Source organism: Panthera onca, chromosome A3, assembly GCF_046562875.1.
Source record: "Panthera onca isolate mPanOnc1 chromosome A3, mPanOnc1 haplotype 2, whole genome shotgun sequence".
Taxonomy (NCBI): domain Eukaryota; kingdom Metazoa; phylum Chordata; class Mammalia; order Carnivora; family Felidae; genus Panthera; species Panthera onca.
Window position 1 is genome coordinate 76,256,882 of NC_138341.1, and position 26,515 is coordinate 76,283,396.

General features: G+C 36.9%; 1 protein-coding gene across 4 annotated transcripts in view; it reads left to right on the plus strand.

Moving 5' to 3' along the window:
• PREPL (prolyl endopeptidase like) overlaps positions 1-26,515 on the plus strand; it is a 57,652-nt gene that overhangs the window by 28,209 nt on the left and 2,928 nt on the right. For all 4 annotated transcript variants that reach the window (XM_060607283.3, XM_060607265.3, XM_060607257.3 and 1 more), the window contains 8 exons: positions 7,171-7,387; positions 7,960-8,145; positions 16,297-16,494; positions 18,590-18,765; positions 21,563-21,779; positions 24,834-24,983; positions 25,378-25,501; positions 26,326-26,399. In XM_060607283.3, the coding sequence (XP_060463266.1) occupies positions 7,171-7,387; positions 7,960-8,145; positions 16,297-16,494; positions 18,590-18,765; positions 21,563-21,779; positions 24,834-24,983; positions 25,378-25,501; positions 26,326-26,399 (1,342 nt within the window). The remainder of the gene's footprint in view (positions 1-7,170; positions 7,388-7,959; positions 8,146-16,296; positions 16,495-18,589; positions 18,766-21,562; positions 21,780-24,833; positions 24,984-25,377; positions 25,502-26,325; positions 26,400-26,515) is intronic.

A 26,515-nucleotide genomic window follows, 5' to 3' on the forward strand; every position in this document is an offset into this window, starting at 1 on the left:
GCTATTATTAGTTTACATTCCCACCAACAGTACACAAGGGTTTCCTTTTCTCTATATCCTAACATTTGTTACCACTTGTCTTTTTGATAATAGCCATTCTAACAGATGTGAAGTGATACCATGGTTTTTATTTGCCTTTGCCTTAGGATTAGTGACGTTGAGCATCTTTTTATGTATCTGTTGACCATTTGTATGTCTTAGGAAAAATGACCGATCAGGTCTTATGTCCATTTTTAAATCGGATTTTTTGTTTGTTTGCTTGTTTTGCTTTTGGGTTGTAGGAGTTCCTTATATATTTTGGCTGTTAACCCATCATCAGATAAATGGTTTGGGAATACTTTATCCCACTCCATTGATTGCCTTTTCTTTTTGTTGATTGTTTCTTTTGCTATGTAGAAGCTTTTTAGGTTGATATAGTCCCACTTATTTATCTATTTATACTTCTGGTGTCATAAAAAATAATTGCCAAGACCTATGTCAGGGAGCTTTTTCCTTATGTTTTCTTCTAGGAATTTTATGGTTTCAGGTCTTATGTTTAGGTCTTTTAATCCATTTCAGGTTAATTTTTGTGAGTAGAGTAATATTGGAGTCCAATTTCATTAGCATAGCAATTTCAATAGCATGTGATTATCCAATTTTCCCAGCACAATTTATTGAAGAGATTTTTCTTTCCCTTTTGAGTATTCTTGGTTCCCTTATCAAATATCAGTTGGCCATATACTCAATGGTTTGTTTCTGTGCTCTCGGTTCTGTTTCTGTGATCTGCATGTCGGTTTTTTGTTTTGTTTTTTTTTAATGTTTATTTTTGAGAGAGAGAGCGCGAGCAGGGGAGGGCAGAGAGAGAAGCAGGGAGACACAAAATCTGAAGCAGGCTTCAGGCTCTGAGCTGTCAGCACAGAGCCTGATGCGGGGCTGGAACTCACCTCGAGATCATTACCTGAGCCGAAGTCCGACGCTTAACCAACTGAGTCACCCAGGCGCCCCCATGCATGTCTATTTTTATGCCAGTACCATACTGTTCTGATTATTATAGCTTTGTAATACAGTTTGAGATCAAAAAGTGATGCATTTTGCTTTGTTCTTCTTTTTCAGGCTACTCTAGATATTTTGTGGCTCTATACAAATTTTGGAATTGTTTTTCTGTTAAAAAATGACATTAGAATTTTGATAAGGATTGCATTCATTGTATAGATGGCTTTGGGTAGTGTGGACATCTTAATGATAGTCATTCTTCCAAATCATGAATATGGCGTATCTTTCCATTTATTGTGTTGTCTTTATTTTCTTTCATCAAAGTCTTAAGTTTTCAATGTACACATCTTTTTCCCTCCTTGATTAAATATTTTCCTAAGTACTGTGTTTAGTTTTGATGCTGTTTTAGATGGGATTGTTTTGTGTGTTTTTCAGATATTTCATTGTTGGTGTATCAAAACAACTGATTTCCTTATCTTGATTTTACATCTTGCAACTTTACTGAATTCACTGATTAATTCTAACAGTGTTTTGGTGGAATATTTAATGTTTCCTATATATAAAATCAAGACTGACAGTACTATGTTGATTAGGAGTAGTAAGAGTGGTCATCCACTGATCTTAGAGGAAAACCTTCCAGCTTTTCACCACTCAATGTGATGTTAGCTGTGGACTTGTCATATATGGCCTTTATAATGTTGAGTAACATTCATTTCATATCCAATTGTTGAGAGTCTGTATCATGAATGGATGTTGAACTCTGTCAGATGCTTTTTATAAAGATAATCATGTGATTTTTACCTTTCATTCTATTAATGTATGATATTTATTGATTTGCATATGTTGAACCATTTTTATATCTCGGATTAATCCTACTTGATAATGATGAATAATCTTTTTAATGTGCCTGCTGAATTAAGTTTGCTAGCATTTTGTTGAGTATTTTTGTATCATATTCACTGTGGATATTGGATAGTTTTCTTATCTGGCTTTTGTATTGGGTACTACCAGCCTAATAAAATGAGTTTAGAAGTGTTCCCTTCTCTTCAGTTTTTTGGGAAGAATTTGAAAGGATTGGTGCAAATTCTTCAAATATTTGGTAGATTTTACCAGTGAGTCCATCTCGTCCTGGGCTTTTTTCTTTGCTGAGAAATTGTTGATTACTGATTGGTAATCAACTCTACCTTACTCTATTGGTCTGTTCAGATTTTCTATTTCTTCATGATTCAGTCTTCGTAGGTTGTATGTTTCTAGGAATTTACTCATTTCTCCTAGATTATTTAATTTGCTGGCATATAATTTTCATAGTAACTTTATACTTTTTTGTGTGTCTACAGTATCAGATGTAATGCGTCCTTTTTCCTTCCTGATTTTGAATCCTTTTTTTTTCTTAATTTCACTAAAAGTTTGTCAGTTTTATCTTTTCAAAAAGCAGCTCTTAGTTTTGTTGATCTTTTCTATTGTTTTTCTGGTCTCCTTAATTTATTTTTCTCTGATCTTTATTATTTCCTTCCTTCTTCTAACATTAGGCTTATTTTTTCTTTTTCTAATTTTTTGAGGTGTAATGTACGTTATTTGAGATAGTTCTTTTTTTCCTCTTTTTTTAAGTTTATTATTTGAGAGAGAGTGCGTGGGTGCACATGTTAGTGGGGGAAGGGCAGAAAGAAAAGGAGGTAAAGAATCCCAAGCACACACTGTCAGCACAGAGTCCCAACTCAGGGCTCAAACTCAAACTGTGAGATCATGACCTGAGCCAAAATCAAGAGTCAGATGCTTAACTGAGCCACCCAGGAGCCCCTTTTTATTTTTTTGTGTAGGCTATGCACCCATCGTGGGGCTTGAACTCATGACCCTGAGATTAAGAGTTGCATGCTCTACCGACTAAGCCAGCCAGGCACCCCTATTTGAGATACTTTTAATGTAAACACGTATCCCATAAACTTCCCTCGTAGAAGTACTTTTATGTATCCCTTAAGTTTTAGTATGTTCTATTTCTACTTTGATTTTTTCAAGATATTTTTGATTTTGATTTTTTTGACCCATTGCTTATTTAGCGGTATATTATTTCCATATATTTGTGAATTTTCCAGTTTTCTTAATAGTTACTATTTTGATTGGAAAAAATACTTGGTATGATTTCAGTCTTCTCAAATTTTCTAATATTTGTCTTATGACTTAACCTATGATCTACCTACACAAGAATGTTCCTTGTGCACTTGAGAAGAATGTATTCAGCTGCTGTTGAATGGAATGGTCTACATATGTCTGTTTCATCCATTTTGTCTAAAGTATACATAGAGTCCACACCCAATTTTTTTTATTGATTTTCTGCCTGAATAATCTCTCCATTGCTGAAAGTGAGGTATTAACATCCCCTACTATTATTGTGGTGGTGTTGTCTGTTTTTCCCTTCGAATCTGTTGGTATTTGCTTAATATATTTAGGTGCTCTGATGTTGAGTGCGTACAGGCATACCTTGTTTTATTGTACTTCGCAGACTGTGTTTTTTTAACATATTGAAGCAGGTCTATTGGCACCATTTTTCAACAGCACTTGCTCACTTCATGTCTTTGTCACATTTTGGTAATTATCACACCATTTCCAACTTTTTCATTGTTATTTGTTTATGGTGATCTGTGATCAGTGATTACAGCTCCCTGAAAGTTAAGATAATGGTTAGCATTTTTTAGCAATAAAGTATTTTTTATTAAGGTATGTACATTGTGTTTTTAGACATAATGCTGTAACACACTTAACAGTTTACAATATAGTGTAAACATAACTTTTATCTGCACTGGAAAACCAAAAAATTCATTTGACTCACTTTTATCAGTGGTTCTGGAACCTACCCATATCTCCAAGGTATGTCTGTATATAGTTACAACTGTTATATCCTCTTAATTAACTGACCCATTTATCATTATATAATGGCTGCCTTTATCTGTTACAACTTTTAAGTTAAAGTGTATTTTCTTTGATATTAGTATAGCTACTCCTGTGCTCGATTGGTTTCCACTTACATGAAATTTCTTTTTACATCCCCTCATCTTGAGCCTGTATGTGTCCTTGAAGCTGAAGTGAATCTCATAGGCAGTATATAGTTGGGTCTTCCTTTCTATCCATTCAGCCACTCTGTGCCATTTCATTGGAGAGTTTAATCCATTTACATTTAGAGTAATTATTCATAGGTGAGTACTTATTAATGCCATCTTATTGATGTTTTCTGGTTATTTTGTAGCTCCCGTGTTCCTTCCTCTCTCACTATCTTCCTTTGTGAATTTATGATTTTCCATAGTGTTCTGGTTTGAGTCCCTTCTCTTTTCTTTTGTATATCTGTTGTACATTTGTGCTCTGTGGTTACCATGACTTGTCTTCTCTTTCTAAGAAACCTGTTTCTGTAGAACCGGTTGTATTCTGACTTTCCTATAACCAAATATCTGCCAAGTAGTTGACCAAGTAATTTATCTTTTGATTACCTGTGTCATCATCAAACAAAAATAAATAGATAAAAGTAAAATATTGAAAATAGCAAAGATAGCATTGAAAATAGCAAACTAGAGTAAGGAATTTGTCCTAAAACCATGTATTAAAACACATTAAGCTACAGTAGTTAATACAACCCGATAGACAAATAATAGAGATCAGAAGAGATAACTCAAAAATTTATATATATAAAAAATTATGTAAAAGGCATCACAGACCAATGAGAAACAGGTATAATTTTTTAATACTGTAGAAAAATAATTTTCATCATTTTATACATCAGCATACATTCCTAAAAGATTTAAAGAATCAATTGATAAAAATAAAACTATCCAGAAAACCTAGATGCCAGTAGTAAGTACTTCATTCGACTTGGTTGAAATATTTCCAAAACAGGGGCACCTGGGTGGCACAGTTGGTTAAGCTTCCAACTTCAGTTCAGGTCACGATCTCATGGTTGCGGGTTCAAGCCCTACATCTGGCTTTGTGCTGACATCTCAGAGCCTGGAGCCTGCTTCAAATTCTGTGTCTCCCTCTCTCTCTGCCCCTCCCCTGCTTGTGCTCTGTCTCTCCCTCTCAAAAATAAACATTAAAAAAAAAAGATTAAAAAAATATACTGCTTATCATTAAATTCATATTTCCATTCCTAAGGAATGGGTAAGTATTTGTCATAGGGAAATAATTGTAAAGGTGAGGAAGGGGGAACTGTCTTCATGAATACGTTCCCTATTATATTCTTTATTACAATGAAACATTAAAATCTTAAGTTTTAAGAATTATAATAATTCAACCTAATAGAATATTAGGTAACCATTAAAAATAATGATCACGGGGCACCTGGGTGGTTCATTCAGTTAAGTGTTCAATTCTTAATTTTGGTTTTTTCAACTCTTTATTTCAACTCTTGATTTCCAGTCTTCATGGTTTGTGAGATCGAGGTCCACGTCAGGCTCTGTGCTGACAGCATGGAGTCTGGGATTCTCTCCTTCTGTCTGCCCCTCCCCTACTCGTGTGCACATACTCTCTCTCAAAATAAAGAAACATTTTTTAAAATGACCATAAAAGATTGTAATTAATGTGGGGGGAATACTAATATTATGTGAAGTCACAAATGCAGAATCCAAAATTGCATCTGTGTTTTATAGAAGTCCTGGAGCTGGAAAGTACAACATAGGAAATATAGTCAATAATATTGTAATAATGTTGTATGGTGACAGATGATGACTGCATTGCTGTGATGAACATTAAGTAATGGGTAGAGTTCTCTGATCACTATACTGTGTATCTGAACTAGTATAACATTATATATCAACTGTACTTCAGTAATTTAAAGTTTTTAAAAATTTTTTTAATGTTTATTTTTGAGAGAGCATGTGCACACACTTGAGCAGGGAAGGTGCATGGAGAAAGGGAGGCAGGATCAGAAGTGGGCTCTGCAGATAGTGGAGAGCCTGATGTGGGGCCCAAACTCACAAACCATGAGATTATAACCTGAGCCAAAGTCAGACGTTTTTTAATTTAAAAATGAAACACAAGGGTGTCTGCGTGGCTCAGTCAATTAAGCATCCAACTCTTGATTTCAGCTCAGTCTCATGGTTTGTGAGACTGAGCCCCCTGTTAGGCTCTGCACTGATAGCTCAGAGCCTGCTTAGAATTCTCACCCTTCTCTTTCTCTCTGCCTCTCCTCCACTGGTGTGCACATTCTCTCAAAATAAATAAACATTTAAAAAAATAGTAAATCAAACAAAAAACACATATTGAGGTGCCTGGGTGGTTCAGTTGGTTAAGCATCTGACTGTTGGTTTCTGCTCAGGTCATGATCTCACGGTCATGAGATCGAGCCCCACATTGGGCTCCATGTGAAGCCTGCTTGGGATTCTGTCTCTCCCCCTCTCTGCCCCTCCACCAGTCGTGCACATGCTCTCTCTCTTTCTCACAAAATAAATATTTAAATAAACTTTAAAAAAATGAAACACATGCATGAAATACAAATAAAGGAGAAGGAAAAATAGAAGAAGTAAACAGTTAACATTAATTTTTAAAATGTGTTTAGATTGCAAGCATTTTTCTTCCTGTTTGTGTTTCTGTTATTTCTATTTTGTTTTGTTATAAAAGTGGGGGAAGGGGAACATACAGAGGAAGAACAAAGTAAATTCTGTGTCCCTCTTCTTTCCTACAATTACATATCTCCTCTAGTAAATTTATTTCCTCTTCCCACTAAAAAGCCTATAATCTATTAACGTGATTAAGTGAGAGAGGATACCTTTTGTGTACCTGAAAATGCATTTAGAAAAAGATGGATTGATGGATGCACAAATAATGTAATAAAGGAAATATGAGCAAATCATTGGTAATAATTGAATTTCAGTGGTGGGTGTATGGGTATTCACCTGACATGTTCAACTTCTGTAGTTTTGAAAATGTTCATAATAAAATGTTAGAGAAGAAATTCCTTTGTATACTTCCATGGGGGAAATGAGAAAAATAAAAGTTTTTTTTATTTTTTTTATTTTACAAGCAGTGTTCACTAAGGAGTTATTTTCTGTCTGCATTATAAATCAACATATGTATAGCAGGCAGTGAAATACTGTCATTAACAAAGTAACATGCCACTGAAATTTACTGGATTTCTCTCTCTTCTCTCTCTCTCTCTCTCTCTCTCTCTCTCTCTCTCGGTCTCTTTCTGCGTGCGTGTGTGTGTGTGTGTGCATGCAGCTATTTTGTTTTCCTTTATCTTACAAAAGACAGTCGTTTCCTCACCATAAACATTATGAACAAGACTACTTCTGAAGTGTGGTTGATAGATGGCCTAAGCCCTTGGGACCCACCAGTACTTATCCAGAAGCGAATACATGGCGTCCTTTACTACGTTGAACACAGAGATGACGAATTATACATTCTCACTAATGTTGGCGAGCCTACAGAATTCAAGGTAATCCTGGATTCTCCTTGTCCCTATGTGGTCTGTTCAAAAGTATCACACTTCCATCAACAACATTCTTTACGCTAAGAGTTAACTGTTTTCGTAGACTTTTGGTAAACTGTAGAAATTGATGCTACCTTTACATGCATAACCAATTCCGTTTCTCTTCCCTTAGATATAATGTCTCTACACTTTGTAATTATGCCTAAAAAGATTAGCAAATGAAACCTACTTTATCCTGATTATATCATGAAAGCCAAACTTAATGATTTAAAAGAACAGACTTTTATAAATTCATGACCTTATAACTTAGCAATTTGGTATTGATCTCAGCTAGGCAGTTCTGCTGGTCCCAGCCAGGCTCCTTAGTGCATCCACAGTTAGCTCGCTAGCAAATGCCTTCACTCAAACATCCATTGGTTTGTTGTGAGGTAAGCAGTAGGCCGTGCTATCTCACCACACAGCAGGCTCCTTCACACGGTGATGGTCACACTGCAGCCCTGATGTGTTCTTTGGCTCTTCTGGATGCCGTGGTTATCACATTTTGTTACCTGGATCTCTTCTGACTTTGTTCCACACAGCTCATGAGAACAGCAGCTGATACCCCTGCCATTATGAACTGGGATTTATTTTTCACAATGAAGAGAAATACCAAAGTTGTAGACTTGGACATGTTTAAGGACCACTGCGTTCTATTCCTGAAGCACAGCAATCTACTTTACGTTAATGTGATTGGTCTGGCTGATGACTCGGTTCGGTCTCTGAAGGTAAGTTTAATTCTACATCCAGTTCAGTGTAACAGAACATCACATTTTGAGTGATAGCAACATACTGTTTCTTGAGTGGAATTTAATTTCAATGAAACTTGGCATACTGGATCTTTTCATACTGGATCTTAGGGGGTTTATTTTAAAATTACTTGGAGGACCTCACTTTTAGTAAAGTTTTACTTAAAACATGAACTTCAGAAGTAGAGTTCAGTGTCACGTTCCTCTTTCCACCTATCGCTATATATCATCCATCTCTACAACTTGGCGTATACTAATCACTCAGGCCAACTTGCCGGCTAGAGCCTGACCCACTGCTGCTGCTCCCATCCCACACCCCCCCGTGGGGATAGGAGGCATGCCCACCATATTTCTGCCTTTGCAGAAATACCCTCTTCTTTTTGTTCGTTTTCTTACCTGTGGGGGTTGCGGAAGGGACCAAGAAACCTTTGGTCTCTTTCAGTAAGGGGTGGCAGTGGTCTCCACTGCAGCACAGCTGTGAATGGTGGCACATCTGCCTGGCAGGCTGACTTGCTGATATTGCCTGTGGCTGCCAGAAAAGATAATCTGCCTCCACAAGTGAACTTCTTAAAATTGGTGAATGCCAGCCTTACAACCCCATTTTAAAGCAGCATTGACATGTAGGTTAGGGGCGCCTGGGTGGCTCAGTCAGTTGAGCATCCGACTTCGGCTCAGGTCATGATCTCATGGTCTGTGAGTTGGAGGCCCACATCGGGCTCTGTGCTGACAGCTCAGAGCCTGGAGCCTGCTTCGGATTCTGTGTCTCCCTCTCTCTCTGCCCCTCCCTGGCTCATACTCTGTCTCTCTCTGTCAAAGATAAATAAACATTAAAAAAAAAAATTTTTTTAAACATGTAGGTTAGAAAACAGGTGCTGAAGGGAACGGGAAAGGCCTCCATTTTACTTGATATGGAAAGAGTTGTTAAAACAGTTGACCACTTATACCTAGTTTGAGGACCTAGCCAAAATGGAGAGAGAAATGCCATTTGAGCATCTTGTTTGGTTAAATTTTATCCCAAATAATTGAAATCATTACCTTTTTTCTTTTTTAAGTTTATTTATTTTGAGATTTAGTTTGAGCATAGGGAAGGGCAGAGAGGGGGAGAGAGAGAATCCCAACCAGGTTCCTTGCTCAGCAGAGCCCAACATAGGGGTCAGTCTCACAACTGCAAGATCACTACCTAAGCCAAAATCAAGAGTCAGACACTTGACTGACTGAACCACCCCGGCTCCCCATTTTCTTTATATATTTTAGATACTAACCCTTTATCGGATATATCATTTGCAGATATCATCTCCCATTCTGTAGGTTGCCTTTTAGTTTGTTGTTTCCTTTGGTTTATTTTTGCTTTTTCTTTCCCTTCCCTTGTCTAGAAAAAAAGTTGCTATGGCCAGTTTCAGAGAAATTACCTCCTGTGCTCTCTTCTAGAATATCTATGGTTTCACGTCTCACATTTAGGTCTTTAATCAATGTTGAATTTGTTTTTGTATATGGTATAAGAAAGTGGTCCGGTTTCATTCTTTTGCATGTTTTCCCAGCACCATTAGTTGAAAAGACTGTCTTTTTCCCATTGGATATCACTTCCTGCTTTGTCAAACATTAATTTACCATATAGTTGTGGGTTTATTTCCGGTTTTTCTGTTCTGTTCTGTTGATCTGTGTATTTTTGTGCCAGTACCTACTGTTTAGATCACTACAGCTTTGTGATATAACTTGAAATCCAGAACTGTGATGCCTCCAGCTTTCCTTGTCTTCTTCAAGATAGCTTTGGCTATTTGGAGTCATTTGTGGCTCCATACAAATTTTAGGATTGTTCTAGTTTTGTGAAAAATGCTGTTAGTATTTTGATAGGGATTGCATTAAATGTGTAGATTGCTTTGGTAGTATAGACATTTCAACAATATTTTTTTTTTCCAATCCATGAGCATGAAATGTCTTTCCATTTGTGTCATCTCTAATTTCTTTCATCAGTGTTATAATTTAGAGTTTTCAGAGTCTAGATGTTTTACCTCTTTAGGTTTATTCCTAGGTATCTTATTATTTTGGGTGTAATTGTAAATTGGATTGTTTTCTAAATTTCTCTTTCTGCTGCTTCATTATTGGTGTATACAAATGCAACAGATTTCTGTAGATTGATTTTGTATCCTGCAACTTTACTGAGTTCATTTACTAGTTCCAGCAGTTTTTTGGTGGAGTCTTTCAAGTTTTATATTTATAGTATCATGTCATGTGCAAATAGTGAAAATTTTACTTTTTCCTTACTGATTTGGATGCCTTTATTTCTTTTTGTTACCTGATTGTTGTGGCTAGGACTTCTAGAACTCTGTTGAATAAAAGTGGTCAGAGTGAACATCCTTATCTTGTTCCTGATCTTAAGGAAAGGCTCTCAGTTTTTCCCCATTTAGGATGATGTTAGCTGTGGGTTTTTAATAAAGGGCCTTTATTATGTAGAGCTAAGTTCCTTCTAAACCTACTTTGTTGAGGTTTTTTTTTTAATCATAAATGGACATTGTACTTTGTCAAATGCTTTTTCTGCATCTACTAAAATGATCATGGGGTTCTTATCCTTTTTCTTACTGATGTGGTATATCACGTTGATTGATTTGTGAATATTGAACCACTCTTGCAACCCAGGAATAAATCCCACTTGGTCATGGTGTATGATGTTTTTAATGTATTGTTGGATTCGGTTTGCTAGTATTTTGTTGAGGATTTTTGCATCTGTGTTCATCAGGGATTTTGGCCTGTAGGTCTCTTTTTATGGTGTCTTTGTGTGGTTTTGGTATCTGAGTAATGCTGTCCTCATAGAATGAATTTAGAAGTTTTCTATTTTTTTTTTGGAATAGTTTAAGAATAGGCGTTAACTGTTCTTCATATGTTTGGTGGAATTCATCTGTGAAGCTATCTGCTCCTGGCCTTTTGTTTGTTTTTTTAATTCCTGATTCAATTTCATTGCTGGTTATCAGTCTGTTCAAATTTTTTTCTTTCTTTCTGTTGCAGTTTCAGTAGGTTGTATATTTCTAGGAATTTTTCCATTTCTTCTAGGTTGTCCAATTTTTTGGCATAATTTTTCATAATATTCTTTTATTATTTGTATTTCTATGGTATTTGTTGTTATTTCTCCTCATTTGTAGTTTTATTTAGTTGGGTCCTTTCTCTTTTTTTTCTTGAGAAGTCTGGCTAGAGGTTTATCAACTTTAGTGATTTTTTTTTTCCAAAGAACCAGCTCCTTGTTTCATTGATCTGTTCTATTGTAGTTGTTTGGTTTCTGTATCGCTTATTTCTGCTCTAATCTTTATTATTTCCTTCCTTCTGCTGGTAATTAGGTTTTGTTTGTTCTTTTTCTAGCTCCTTTAGGTGTAAGGTTAGGTTGTTTATTTGAGATATTTCTTGCTTCTTACAGTTGGCCTATATTGCTGTAAATTTCCCTCTTAGAACCACTTTTGCTGCATCCCAAAGGTTTTGAACCATTGTGTTTTCATTTTCATTTGTTGCCATGTACTTTTTTTATTTCTTTTATTTCCTGGTTGACCCATTCATTGTTTAGGAGCATGTTATTTAACCTCCATGTATTTGTAGTCTTTCCAGATTTTTTTCTTACAGATTTTTTTCTTTTAGTTTCATAGTGTTGCAGTCAGAAAAGATGCATGGTATGACTTTGATCTTTTAAAATTTGTTGAGGCTTGTTTTGTAGCCTAATAAGTGATCTGTTCTGGAGAATGTTCCATGTGCACTTGAAAAAAATGTGTATTCTGTTTTAGGATGGAATGTTCTGAATAGATCTGTCTGTTAAATCCATCTAATCCAGTGCGTCATTCAAAGCCATTGTTTCCTTGTTGATTTTCTGTTTAGTTGATCTGTCTATTGATGTAAGTGGGGTGTGAAAGTGCCCTACTGTTGTTATATTATTACCAATTAGTTCCTTTATGTTTCTTACTAACTGTTTTATGTATTTGGGTGCTCCTGTGTTGGATGCATACATTTTATAATTATTATATCTTCCCGTATTCCCTTTATGATTATATAGTGTCCTTCTTTGTCTCTTGTTACAATCTTTGTTTTAAAATCTATTTTGTCTGATATCAATATTACTACTCCAGCTTTTCTTTGACATCCATTTGCATGATCAGTGTTTCTCCATTCCCTCACTTTCAATCTGCAGGTGTTTTTAGATCTAAAATGAGTTTCCTGTAGGTAGCATATGGATGGGTCCTGGTTTTTATCCATTCTGTCACCCTGTGTCTTTTGATTAGCGCATTTAGTCCATCTAGTTTTAAAGTATTTGTTGATAGATATGTATTTATTGCCATTTTTACTTGTTTTGTAGTTATTTCCGAAGTTTTTCTCTGATCCTTCTCTTTCTTTCAGGGTTTGCTGGTTTTCTTTAGTGATATATTTGGATTTCTTTCTTCTTTATTCTTTGTATATTTATTAGTAGTTTTTGATTTGTGGTTACCATTAGGTTTTTATATAGCCTCTTTTGCTTATAGCAGAAGTCTATATTAATTTGATTGTCGTTTAAGTTTGAACCAGTTCTTTACTCCTCCCCTCCCCAAGTTTTAGATATATGGTGCCATATTCTACATTGTTTTATTTTGTGAGTTCCTTGACTGATTCTTTACAGAAATATTTGTTTTTACTGGTTTTGTGTTTCCTGGCTTCATACTATCTTTTTTTGGTCTTTCCTTTTCACTCAGAATCCCCTTTAATATTTCTTGCAGGGCTGGTTTTATGGTCATGAACTCTTTTAGTTTTTATTTGGGAAACTCTTTGTATCTCCTTCTATACTGAGTGATAGCCTTCCTGGATATAGTATTCTTGGATACAGGTTTTTCCTATTCAGTATTTTGAATACATCATGCCACTCCTTTCTGGCTTGGAAAGTTTCGCTGAAAAAACCACTGATAGCCTTATGGGGTTTCCTCTGTATATAACTGTCTTCTTTTGTCTTGCTACATTCATTCATTCATTTATTTTTAATGTTTATTTTTGAGAGAGAGACAGAGTGCAAGTGGGGAACGGGGAGAGAGAGAGGGAGACACAGAATCCAAAGCAGGCTCCAAGCTCTGAGCTGTCAGCACAGAGCCTGATGTGCAGCTTGAACCCACAAACCATGAGGTGATGACCTGAGCTGAAGTCATACGCTTAACTGACTGAACCACCCAGGTACCCCTTGACTTGCTACTTTTAATATTTTTTCTTTATCACTATATTTTGCCATTTTAATTACAGTATGCCTTGCTATGGATCTGCTTTTGTTGATTTTTATCTGGGGAGGGGTGGTGGTTCTCTGTGCATCCTGGATCTGGATTTCTTTCTCTTTCCTTCTCCAGATTAGGTAAGTTTTCATCTATTATTTCTCAAATTCTCTGCCCTCTTTTCTTCATCTTCTTATGAGACTCCTAGAATACAACTGTTATTATGTTTGATGGAGTCACTGAGTTCCCTAAGTCCATTCTCATTTTCCATAATTCTTTTTTCTCTCTTTTGTTCAGCTTGATTACTTTCCATTACTCTGTCTTCTAGATAATTAATTAGTTCCTCTGCTTCCAGCCTGCTATTCATTGTATCAAGCACGTTTCTCATTTTGTTTATTGAACCCTTTATCTCTGGTATATTATTCCTTATCTGTGCTAATAGTTTCACTGATGTCCACCATTCTTTTCTCAAGTCTGGTGAGTATCCTTACGATCATTGCTTTAAATTCTTCATCAGGCATATTACTTATATCTGTTTCACTTAAATCTCTGGCTTTTTGTTCATTTGAGACAAAGCGTGTCTTCTCATTTTGTCTAAGTTTCTATGCCTATTTCTGTGTGAGGAAAGTCAACTACATCTCTTGTTCTTGAGGGTAATGGCTTTATGAAGAAGAGGTCCTATAGTGTCCTGCAGTATAATGTCCTCTGTTCTCCAGGCCCTGATGCTTCCAGGAATGTCTCCAGTGGAACATCATATCTGTAATTTATTCTATATCCTCTCTTTATTTCCTGACCCTTTGCAACCTGTAGTACCTTTTGGGCTTTGTTACAGTGTTTTGAGTCATCAACACATAGAATCAATACTACATTATATATTAGGTTCTACTTAAAGAAAATTTTATAGATCAGAGCCTTTCATGAACTGGATAATACTGATTAATATGCAGGGACAATGCCATACACAAAGGACAAAATCTGTAAGCCAGACTATATTATAAAATATTTCTGTATGTAACATCTCCGCCTAGTAGGCACTTCACTAAAAGATCTTTTTAAACTCCATCTGGGCAACAGAAATGTAAAATCCTTAATATATTTGCCTCCTATCTTTGGTCATCATATTACCAGTTTTTCCTGGTAATTTTTTTTCACAAAAAGAAGCTATGATAATTTAATTGGTTATGATACTTAATTTAAGCAAATCTTGGGGAGATTTTTTGCTTTGTAGTAATATCAGCTCACATGGAGGCATTTGCACACTTGGGCCAGTTTTCTTTCAGTGAGATAGATGACTACGATTGCTGGTAGGATGCTAGCGCTGAACCTGTTTCTTTCGTGTATCAAAGAAATATCTGCATATCACCTAGCCAATTTATCATTATTCTTGGGTGCTGTCCATTAACATACCCAGATAGTACTTACTGCAGGTTTCTCAATAGGAAATGCGGTTTAAGATATCCTTGAGATGGCTAACATTTATTTCTGGACAACTAGAACTAGACAAACTAGAACAGTTTTTGTTATGGTAAAACTTTACCCTTGGTCCCAGTACTTTAAGAAATACACCCAAAAGAGTTATTTATTGGAACCACTTGGTTTGAAACTATGACCACTTACCACATGGGGCACATGGAAACTCTTTTAAAGTTTCACCAAAGGACAGAAAAATTTGTGCCTCTGTGGACTTAGGCATCACGTACCCCCTTTCTGAGACCTGGTTACAACATGAGTAGTGAGAAGCGGTGGTGGTTTTTCCCAGCAAGGTCTCCATTTACTCACTCCCATTTATGCTTCCAGACTTCACAACTTTGATGTGCCACATGCTTCTTTCCGTTTTATGCCTTTCACTTAAGTAGACAGATTATCCTTGAACATAATTCTCAGTCTGAGGACAGTAAGTTAGGAACTCTCTTTGAGAGATATTTTGAATATATATTCTTGGAGTGTTTCAGGAAGATAGATTCTTTGGACAAATAGTAAGACATATGCTCTGTGAACATAAACTCTGGCTGTAGTTTCTACAGGTTAGATGATGCACTCTTTATGCACACAGCCCCCACCTACCCTTTTTGAATAATGCCAACCTGTGACATTGCTGTACCAAGACCTCTGATTTTCTTTCTACAATTACTCGGGAAAGGAAAGGCAATTTTCTTTTAATGTTCTGACTCTCAGTACCATTTCTTATATTCTGCCAGCCTGCTTACCACAATTCTTTGAAAGGTGTAAGAGGGATGTTAGTGGCAGGCTTGAAACTGGACCCTGCTGCTCTGAGAGAATAAATTTTGATTCCTTTCCTTTTTTCTTAAAGTGAAGAATCCTAATCATAATAGCTGTGAGTTTCTCAGAGTGTATGTGCCAGGAAAGGTTTTGTTCTGCACAACAGTTAGCCTGGGGGCTGAAGTTAGAAACAGATTGTAAATGCTTTAGTGCTGCTGAGTGAGTTTGTAGCCCTGGCATGATAACTGTCACCACTGTGGCTGTCTAGGCCGCAGGGGAAGGGCTGGTGGGTAAATCATTAAAAAAACACCTGAGCGAGATTTCATGTTCTCTGAGAACGGAGATCTGGAGATGTTGCCGGGTTCTGGAATTATTTGATTTGCTCTTATTCTTAACCATTTTACTATTCACTTCCCAAGTTTATACCCAAAATAAATGGCTTTATTAAAGGAGATTCTGTATAAATCCAGAGTCATGATAAACCATTTTCCTATAATTTTTCCTTATTTTATTGGTCATTAATGTGGAGTCCTGTTCATTTGTTACTTGAAATATATTCTGTTGTGCTGAAATAATAGTTAAATGAGGGATTACTTATAATGGATAAAAGTAAACTTGATGTCCACATCATCTTGTTTGTAGCTGACTCAGAAATTTAATTAATGATACTTAGTGTGTAGATAAAGAGTAAAAATAACTTTTATTTCTTTAGCTTCCTCCTTGGGCCTGTGGATTCATAATGGATACAAATTCAGACCCAAAGAACTGCCCCTTCCAGCTTTGCTCTCCAATACGTCCCCCAAAATACTACACATACAAGTTTGCAGAAGGCAAACTGTTTGAGGAAACTGGGCACGAAGACCCAATCACAAAAACTAGTCGTGTTTTACGTCTAGAAGCCAAAAGCAAGGTAAGTCTTTGTAATCCCAACTCTGAGCCCCCATCTACTGCATTCATACTACTTGTCAAGCATTGTGCAGTTGCTGCTGGTGTTACATTAGCATGGGTTTCTGAAGTGGATCTCACATACCACAGTAAGACCCAAATGATCTTAAGGGATCCATGGATTTTTTTTTTTTAAATACTCCCGTATTTATTTTAACATGGCTTAGAAAATGTATAGCTAGCACGTCAAGTCATTGATTTCATCAAGGCTTGTTAATATTTGAATTTTGAATGTGAATTTTGAAAGTTGACTTAAAGAAATTGTCAAAGTTGGTTTCTAGGTAATGGCAAAAAATTGTGAAGGTGGTAAGCAGTTGACTAGAGTGCTTGAATCTAGTAGGGAAGATGATTGATGTTGAAGGAATAAGTGCTAATGTACTGACTGCTGCAAAGGACGCCGTGTTGAGTACAGTGGAAACATGGCACAGGGACCTTACCTAGGCTGGAGGGATCACTGAAGGCTTCTGAGAAAGTGATGTCTCAGGTAAAACCTCAAGGATGATTAAGAATTAAACTAGAAAAGGGGCAGGAGGAATACATTTGTGTAGAGGCTCTGAATTGAGGGAGAAATGGTACTTTCAAGAAGTAGAAAGGAAGGGGTGCCTGGTTGACTCAGTTGCAAGAGGATGCAACTTTTGATCTCAGGGTTGTGAGCTCAAGCCACATGTTGGGTGTAGAGATTACTTAAATAAATTTTTTTTTTAAGTAAAGGAGGACAATATGGCCAAAGTGTAGAGTAAAAGGTAAGACTGAGGGCAGAGTGAAAAGTATAAAAGAAAATTTGTGCAAGTGGGGAACAAATTAATAAACTGTGGCCTTTGGATTTAAGGAATTTTCAGACCTTGACATATCAAACATCAGATAATTTCATATGTGTTGGCAATGAATTATGACACAGCCTTTTTGTCTTTATGAATTTTTTTCTTCGTTGATTTTCTTTTAAATCTTTATTTAAGTGTATTTTTTTAATAATACAAGAGCAATACACATTTCTTAGAATAAATACAAACATGCAGAATGTACAAAGTTTAGATGACTACTTTTCAGTTCCATTTGCTATACCTCTTAGATATAATTATTGTTTACCATTTATTGTATCACTTTCCAGATTTTTGTGTTTGGTTTTTTGTCAACAGAATATGTTTACAGGGGCGCAGTCGGTTGAGCTCAGTCAGTTGAGCATCCGAATTCAGATTAGGTAATGATCTCACGGTTCGTTAGTTCAAGCCCCATATCAGGTCCTCCACTCCCAGCACAGAGCTGGCTTCAGATCCTCTGTTCCCCCCTCTCTCTCTGCCCCTCCCCCTCTTACACTCAAAAAGAAAAGAAAAAAATATATATGTTTAGGCTTTGTTTTGCTTTAGAAATGTGTAACTGTACCATATACCAATCCATCAAAATGTTGTAGTTATCATATCCTAAGTGGAAAGAACAGTGAAACTAAGTGAAATTCTGGCACTTAATGGTTGAGGATTCTGCCTATAGAGGACAGAAAATTGAGCAGTTAAAACTTCTTTAGTCAGCCTATTTGTAAATACGCAAAGATGTGAAATGTCAGTATCTAGCCATAGGTGTGGGGAAATTAACTATGCTAGTACGTCTAATTTTGGTAGCTATATTTTGACTTAATCTTGAAAGAAAAAAATTACAGTAATAGTAGGTAGTAAAGAACTCTTTAAAATCACTTAACTGTCTTGGAAAGCTGCATTTCATAAAATGTTTTCAAGCCTGAGTTTTGCTGCTCTTTTCTAGTTAGCATTATGGGTCAGCAAAATAGCTAAAAATGGGGATGAACCATGATGTATTTTTAAAGACCTTAACCATAACTCTGTTGTCCTTTTTTTTTTTCTTTTTTTTTAAGTAATTTCTATACCCAACGTGAGGCTTGAACTCACAACTCTTAAGAGTCACATGCTCCACCAAGTGAGCCAGCCAGGAGCCCCTCCGTTGTCTCAATTAAATGAAGTTTGTATTCAACATCAGTAAGCAATGCATAAAATTAGGGATAAACTGTTTTAAAAAACTTTTATTTACATTGCGTAGTAACTCTTCATTTCCAGGATGGAAAATCAGTGCCAATGACTATTTTCCACAAAACGGATTCTGAGGACTTGCAGAAGAAACCTCTCCTGGTACATGTATATGGAGCTTATGGAATGGACTTAAAAATGAATTTCAGACCTGAAAGACGGGTGTTGGTGGATGATGGATGGATATTAGCATATTGCCACGTTCGGTGAGTCAACACATTTTACCTGGCACATGAGTGTTGTGACAGATGTCCAGAACAATGCTATATCAGGGAGGAAAGTTTATTTTCTCATTTGTGTTATTGAATTTATGTATTCCTAAACATGTGCTGATAGAAGTTGATTTAACAGACTAGCTGATCCAGAAAGCAAAAGGGTGGATTTTTAGGATCTTGCACCAGATTTTTTTTTTTTTTTTTTTTTAATTCTATTGAGACCTCTTTACTTTGGGCAAAAATGAGACCTGAAAGCAAAGCAGTAGGTATATAGTAAATAACAGTAAAACAAGCGACAGCTTTGATGATCACTTTAGAATAGCAAGTATTTAACACATTTTGAAATTAAGTCTATGAATGAGCTATTCTTTCTTTTTCTTTTTTTTATATATAATTTATTGTCAAATTGGTTTACCCAGTGCTCATCCCAAAAGGTGCCCTCCTCAATGCCCGTCACCCCTTTCCCCTCTCCCCCACCCCCCATCAACCCTCACTTTGTTCTCAATATCCAAGAGTCTCTTATGGTTTGCCTCCCTCCCTCTCTGTAACTTTTTTCCCCCCTTCCTCTCCCCCATGGTCTTCTGTTAAGTTTCTCAGGATCCACATATCAGTGAAAACATATGGTATCTGTCTTTCTCTGCCTGACTTTTTTTTCACTTAGCATAATACTCTCCAGTTCCATCCATGTTGCAACAAATGGCCAGATTTCATTCTTTCTCATTACCACATAGTATTCCATTGTATATATATAAACCATTATCTTCTTTCTTTGTCAGTTGATAGACATTTAGGCTGTTTCCATAATTTGGCTATTGTTGAAAGTGCTGCTGTAAACATTGGGGTACAAGTGCCTCTATGCATCAGCACTCCTATATCCCTTGGGTAAATTCCTAGCAGTGCTATTGCTGGATCATAGGATAGATCTATTTTTAATTTTTTGAGGAACCTCCACACTGTTTTCCAGAGCGGCTGCACCAGCTTGCATTCCCACCAACCGTGCAAGAGGGTTCCCGTTTCTCCACATCCTCGCCAGCATCTATAGTCTCCCGATTTGTTCATTTTAGCCACTCTGACTGGCATGAGGTGGTATCTCAGTGTGGTTTTGATTTGTATTTCCCTGATGAGGAATGACGTTGAGCATGTTTTCATGTGCCTGTTGGCCATCTGGATGTTTTCTTTAGAAAAGTATCTATTCATGTCTTCTGCCCATTTCTTCACTGGCTTATTTGCTTTTCAGGTGTGGAGTTTTGTGAGTTCTTCATAGGTTTTGGATACTAGCCCTCTATCCGATATGTCATTTGCAAGTATCCCATTCCATCAGTTGCCTTTTAGTTTTGTTGATTGTTTCCTTTGTGGTTGCACCAGATTTTTAGAATTCATGTACCAGTCTGTGTACTCTGACTTCATTTTATTTTAGCTGTTTTCCAGACACAAATAATATTTTATGTTTCTGCTTAAAATCCTTCTCCATCTCCCTGTCTCCAAAATAAAATCCAAACTCCTTACTTATAGTATTTAACATCCTAATGATCTGGCTTATCTCTGTAGTGAGATCTTTCATTACTGCCCAGACACACCCTGCACTCCAGCCCTGTTACATCCTTTCAGATGACACTTGCTCCTCTCTGCCTTTGCACATACTGTGTCTTGATGTTTTCCCTTTCTTTGTGCGTCTCATATTTTCATATTCTCATATTCTTCCTCCAAGACTCGGATTAGGTATCCTCTCCTTCTTAAGCATTTGTTTTAAGAAGTATATACCCCTAACCTAATAAGTGGATGTTCTTTCTACTGTTTCTGTGATAACCTGCAGTACACTTGTGTGAAAGCAGCAACCACATGGTTGGCAGCTGTTTTCTTTCCCCCCAAAATTATGATCTTCAGGCAGGAGATTTTTGCGTGTGTGTGTGTGTGTGTAGATTTTTTTTTTTTTTAAGAAAGTTGATTTGTGGGGCGCCTGGGTGGTTCAGTCAGTCAAGTGTCTTTGGCTCAGGTCATGATTTCATGGTTTGTGGGCTTCGAGCCCCGCGTCGGGCTCTGTGCTCAGAGCCTGGAGCCTGCTTCAGATTCTGTGTCTCCCTCTCTTTCCGCCCCTCCCCCACTTGTGCTCTGTCTCTCAAAAATAAGTAAACGTTAAAAAAAAATTTTTTTAAGAAAGTTTATTTGTAATCTTGTATCATTTAACCTAATGATTCTCAGCTCTGGGTGTACAGTCATCTGAGGACCTTTTGCTTTTTTATATTTTTAAGGCCAGCATTTAGCACAATACCTGAGAAGCAGAAGCAGCAACTCAAAACATATTTGTTGAGGGAGACCTGACTGGCTTAGAGCATGCTGAGTTTATTGATCCTTGGGTCACGAGTTTAAGCCTCATGTTGGGCATAGAGCTTACTTTGAATGAATGAATGAGTGAATGAGTGAGCGGAAAAGAGAAAATGACAAATGACTCTTATTTTTTTATAAAAACATATTTCTGGAACCCATTTTTGACTGCCTCTTAACAGGGATTGATGAACCCTTTCTCTGAAAAACTAAATAGTAAATATTTCAGGCTTTGTAGGCCACCTATGGTCTCTGTTGTATATTCCTCATTGTTTTTTGTTGTTGTTTTTTCTCCCAACCTTTAAAAATAAACCGTTCTTAGCTCTAACGCCATTTAAAAAAAAAAAAAAAAAAAAAAAACAGGCCTCCTGGTAGATGTTGCCCACCGGCTATTGTTTGCTGACCCTGAAATATACCATTAATATTTTTTTCCCCACTAAAAAATTTTTTTGCCCTTTAATTTCAGGGGTGGTGGTGAGTTAGGCCTCCAGTGGCACGCTGATGGCCGTCTAACTAAAAAACTCAATGGCCTTGCTGACTTAGAGGCTTGCATTAAGACGCTTCATGGCCAAGGCTTTTCTCAGCCAAGTCTAACAGCCTTGACTGCTTTCAGTGCTGGAGGGGTGCTTGTGGGAGCATTGTGTAATTCTAATCCAGAGCTCCTAAGAGCTGTGACTTTGGAGGTGAGTATACTTTGTCTCTTCTATTTACAAAGTGGGAAAGTGGGAAAGCCCTAGGATGCTCTATAAAAAATATTTGTTATATCTTTTCACATTTCTCTCTCTCTCTCAAATAAATATTTTTAAAGAAGTTGCTAACATATTTACTAGCATAGGGAGTATAACAAACTTTAAAATTTTAAACACAGAATTGTAGCTCTGGGAGAACTTCTAAACTTAATCTAACTGCTTATCCTTTATCCCTTCTTCCTGGACAGTGTTATTAATCATTGAGAATTTCCACTGAAGAATATTAATGGCTATCCTCATTGACCATTTCTTATTTTTAAGAACATGTAGAGTTGGTAGAAAAGAGGCAAAGGATATATGACTCACCAGTTCCAGGGACTCAGGCAGAGCACACTGTGACTCTGGAATTCATGAAATCCGTTGCCTGTGCTGCCCATCAACCTTTTAGTCCTGGATGTAGGGGCTCTCTGTTTTTTAGATACTCCATTCTTAAAGGTCTTTAAGGGGTAGTTTTTCTGTACTTTAATTGAAATATCTTGCTTTGTTCTTAAAAGTCTCTACAGTTGACCTTTGAACAACATGGGGGCCAGGGGCACAGACCCATCCCCATCCCCGTGCAGTCAGAAACCCATGATAAACTTTGGACTCCCCAAAAACTTAACTGCAAATAGCCTCCTGTTGAGCAGAAACTTTACCAATAACGTAAGCAGTCGATCAACATGTTTTGTATATTCTGTGTATCACATACTATGTTCTTAAAATAAGTTAGAGATAAGAAAATGTTATTAAGATCATAAGGAAGAGAAAAAAATGTTTGTACAGTACTGTGTGTATATCTATTGAAAAAATCCAGATGTAAGTGGACTTGCATAGTTCGAACCTATGTCACTCAAGGGGCAACTGTATAGTCTTCCTGGTGTCCAAAATTATGACGTTCTATTAAAGCAGCTCATTTCACCTTCATCACTGTGCTCCTGGTTAGGTACTCTAGAAAATAATGACCGGAATGGAGAAAGCATATTATTTTCAGGTTTCTTTTATTGTGAGGATGGGGGTATATACACTGTGGACTTGTAAATAAGTGTTAAATAATCCTCATCTGTAAATCTACTTTTTTAAGTAGAAATGCTAAATATAGAGGGGGGAATCTATATACAAAGATAATAATAGCAAAGCTATTTACAATATAAAGAGAATACAACTGGTCTGTGACTTTTAGAAATTAGAAAGGAAATAATCAAAAAGTATATGAATATTCATCCCACGTTGCTTATTAGAGTCAAACTGTAAATATCCAACAATAGAGAATTCATAGTTTTAATTAGAAGTACCAAATACCAGCTCTACTTTAAGCAGAAAAGGGATTTATTAAAAGGTGGTGGGGAGGAGCAGGTATAGTACCAGTCTTAGAGGCTGCACAGCCAGAAACATGTCCAAAATACACCATAAAACTGCCCCAGTGAAGCTATCACTGCCACCACTGCTGCGTACAAGTCCCCTCATACTGCCAGTGCTGCTTCTAAAATCTCAATATAAATGTGGCACGTTTGCCAGAGGAAATTCTCTATGGTCCCTACTTCTTTGAGTCACTAACTTGCCATTCAAAGTTTGGAGCACATTATGTCTGATTTGGTAGACCCAGGCCATGTAGTTATACTCCACAACTGCAGGGAAAACTAAGAAAGGAAATACAGGGCATTTAGTACCTCCGTAGTGAGAGGCAGGCTTTGCCTCATAAGGTTAGGGATAGTCTAAATGCAAAAAAGTTCAGATTCTAGGCAGCTGGAAGGAATTGCATTTGCCTACTAGGTTAATGCCAATACAAGAGAAAGCTGAAAAGCATGTTAACAGAATACTATAAGCTAAGTGGAAAAAAGCAGCTGCCGTTTTACTAAATGTTTTAATACTGGCTTTAAGCCAGTGAGTGATTTTTTTCTTATTTCAATTTGGATACTATCTAGACTTTCTTCAATCAACATTTATTACCCATATTTTAAGGTAAAATGTCCAACTGATAAAGTAGGGTTTACTCATGTGTTGGGGTTTTTTTAATGGTGATAAAATAACAAAATTTACCATCTTAACTATTTTTACATGTATAGTTCAGTAGTGTCCAGTATGTTCACATTGTCGTGGAACCAGTCTCCAGAACTCTTTCCACCTCGCAAAGCCAAAACTCTGTGCTCATTGAATAGCAACTCCCCAGTTCCCCCTTCCCCTCAGAACCACCACTCTCCTTTATGTCTCTGAATTAGAATACCTGTACCTCCCGTAAATGGAATCGTACATATTTGTCTTTTTGTAACTGACTTATTTCACTTAGAGATATCCTCAAGTCCCCAAGGTCCATCCGTTATTGTAGCATATGTCAGAATTTCCTTACTTTATAAGGCCGAATAATAATCTGTTGTGTCATTGTGTATATTTTGCTTACCCGTTTATCCACCATTGGACACTGGGTTGCTTCCGCCTTTTGGCTGTTGTGCATAATGCTGCTGTGACTATGGGTGTACTCTTCAAGACTCTGATTTACGTAGGAATATATTTGCTGGATCATATGGTAATTCTAAGTTTGATTTTTTTGAGAAACTAGCATACCGTCTGCACCATTTTGCATTCCCACCAATAGTGCACAAGGGTCCCAATGTCTCCACATCCTTGCCAGCGCTTGTTATCACTTGTTATTTTTGTTTCTTTTTAATAGTACCCCTCCTAACGGATGTAAGGGGTAGCATTTATTACTTTTATATAAAATGTACACTAAGGCATCAAACTAAAAACTTGTGAAATTAGAAGATAAACCCATATATATATCTGAATACCTTAAAGGCCAGTTATAAATCACAGGGCCTAGTTAAGGACTGAGTAGGTCTGAGTAGTCTGCCTCCTGGGAATCAGCGTGGCTTCTTGACATTTGTTCTCTCATGTCAGCATTTATATTCATAAAGTATATTTTTCTGAAATTCATTTTACCAATTTGTTAGTCAAAGTTTAAATTTCTTTGGCTTTGTGGGGTTTTTTTGTTTGTTTGTTTGTTTGTTTTTTTAGGCACCTTTCTTGGATGTTCTCAACACCATGATGGATACTACACTTCCTCTGACATTAGAAGAATTAGAAGAATGGGGGAATCCTTCATCTGATGAAAAACACAAGAACTACATAAAACGTTACTGTCCCTATCAAAATATTAAACCACAGGTAGTGAATAACAGTTCTGATAAAGTATCCTAAAATGATAGAAAAGATAATCAAAAGAAGACTTACCCATGCTGACCCAAAACTTTGTAGGGCTTTAGATTGTTTCTGCTTATAATACCCAAACAACTTTCAGCGCCATCTCTGCTCATACTCCATGTTTGTTTCAATGTAATAGTTCGGAATAGGTTAGATGTGGTCATGGTCTCACTAGCCAAGAAAAGGGTATTTCAGGTAGCAAGTTGTCTAGTACTACGAAACTGTAGATCTCTCAGTATGAAATGAGAAGAAATTATCTAGCACTTAGGTCAAAAAAATGGGGTTATTTTTCATAACCTATAAGGTAGAAAAGGACCATAAGGAATAATGCAAATCTTGTACATCTATTTTCTTTCAGCATTATCCTTCCATTCACATCACAGCTTATGAAAATGATGAGCGTGTACCTCTGAAAGGAATTGTAAACTATACTGACAAACTCAAGGAAGCCATTATGGAGCATGCTAAGGACACTGGTGAAGGTAGGAGACCAGCTGGAAGCAGGGAGCATAGCTAAATGTTCTGTTACCTACCACATACTGCTCAGAGTAGTACATTTTATGCCACAGACCAAATCATCTGCCCGTGAGTTTGGACAGTTGGTTTTCCTGTGTTGACTACTGAGTTGAGGCATACCTAATAACTATATCTGACTTGCCCCTTTTTCAAAGGACAGTCTTAAAATAAAGTAGGCAAGGCACAAAGAAAAATAAATTTAAACATCAAAGTATAACTTAGAGATACACTGTCATACAACACTCATTCATTTAACAATATGAATTGAGCCATTATTCCTGGAAACTTCTAGAAAAGCTTTTGCTCTGGAGCTTCAGTGTCCAAACTAGCTGCGTTAATTTCCTCTAGATCTTTCCATTTCATTGCATAGGAACTCTTACCTTTTTCTTCCTTATTAGCAAGACCCTCTGAGCTCAGGGTGGAAGGGACCCACATGCAAGTTTCAGTCACCTTGTTTTCACCTCCATGCCTCACACTTACACATTGCAAAAGTTGGCGTTTCCAGGTCATAAGACTCTGATTCCACAGGGCCATTGGCTTCCTCTTGCTTCACAACCTTCTCCATGTGGCCCAACAAGTCTCTTCCATCCAGTGTCCTCAGCCACTCATCCTCCTGTTGCTTTCTCTGTTTCAGAAATTTGTCTTTTGCTGCTTGCCCCCTCCCATCTCTTACTTGGTGATAGTTTATGCCTTTTTCCTTTGCTATTATTTTAATAGCGTACTTGAGAGGAAAGGGGAGAAATGAATCTCAAACAAACCTTCTAATTGTTGCATATGTTAACTCTTTCAGGCTACCAGGCCCCCAATGTTGTGTTAGATATTCAGCCTGGAGGCAATCATGTGATTGAGGATTCTCACAAAAAGGTATGTTTTCAAACCCCTCTCAGTTGACAGATGCCCAAGTAGAGATCTGTCACTGTCACCATTTCATCGGTTGCAGCAGAGTTTATGACAGCTGCTTTGTCACTCTCTGGTCTGTG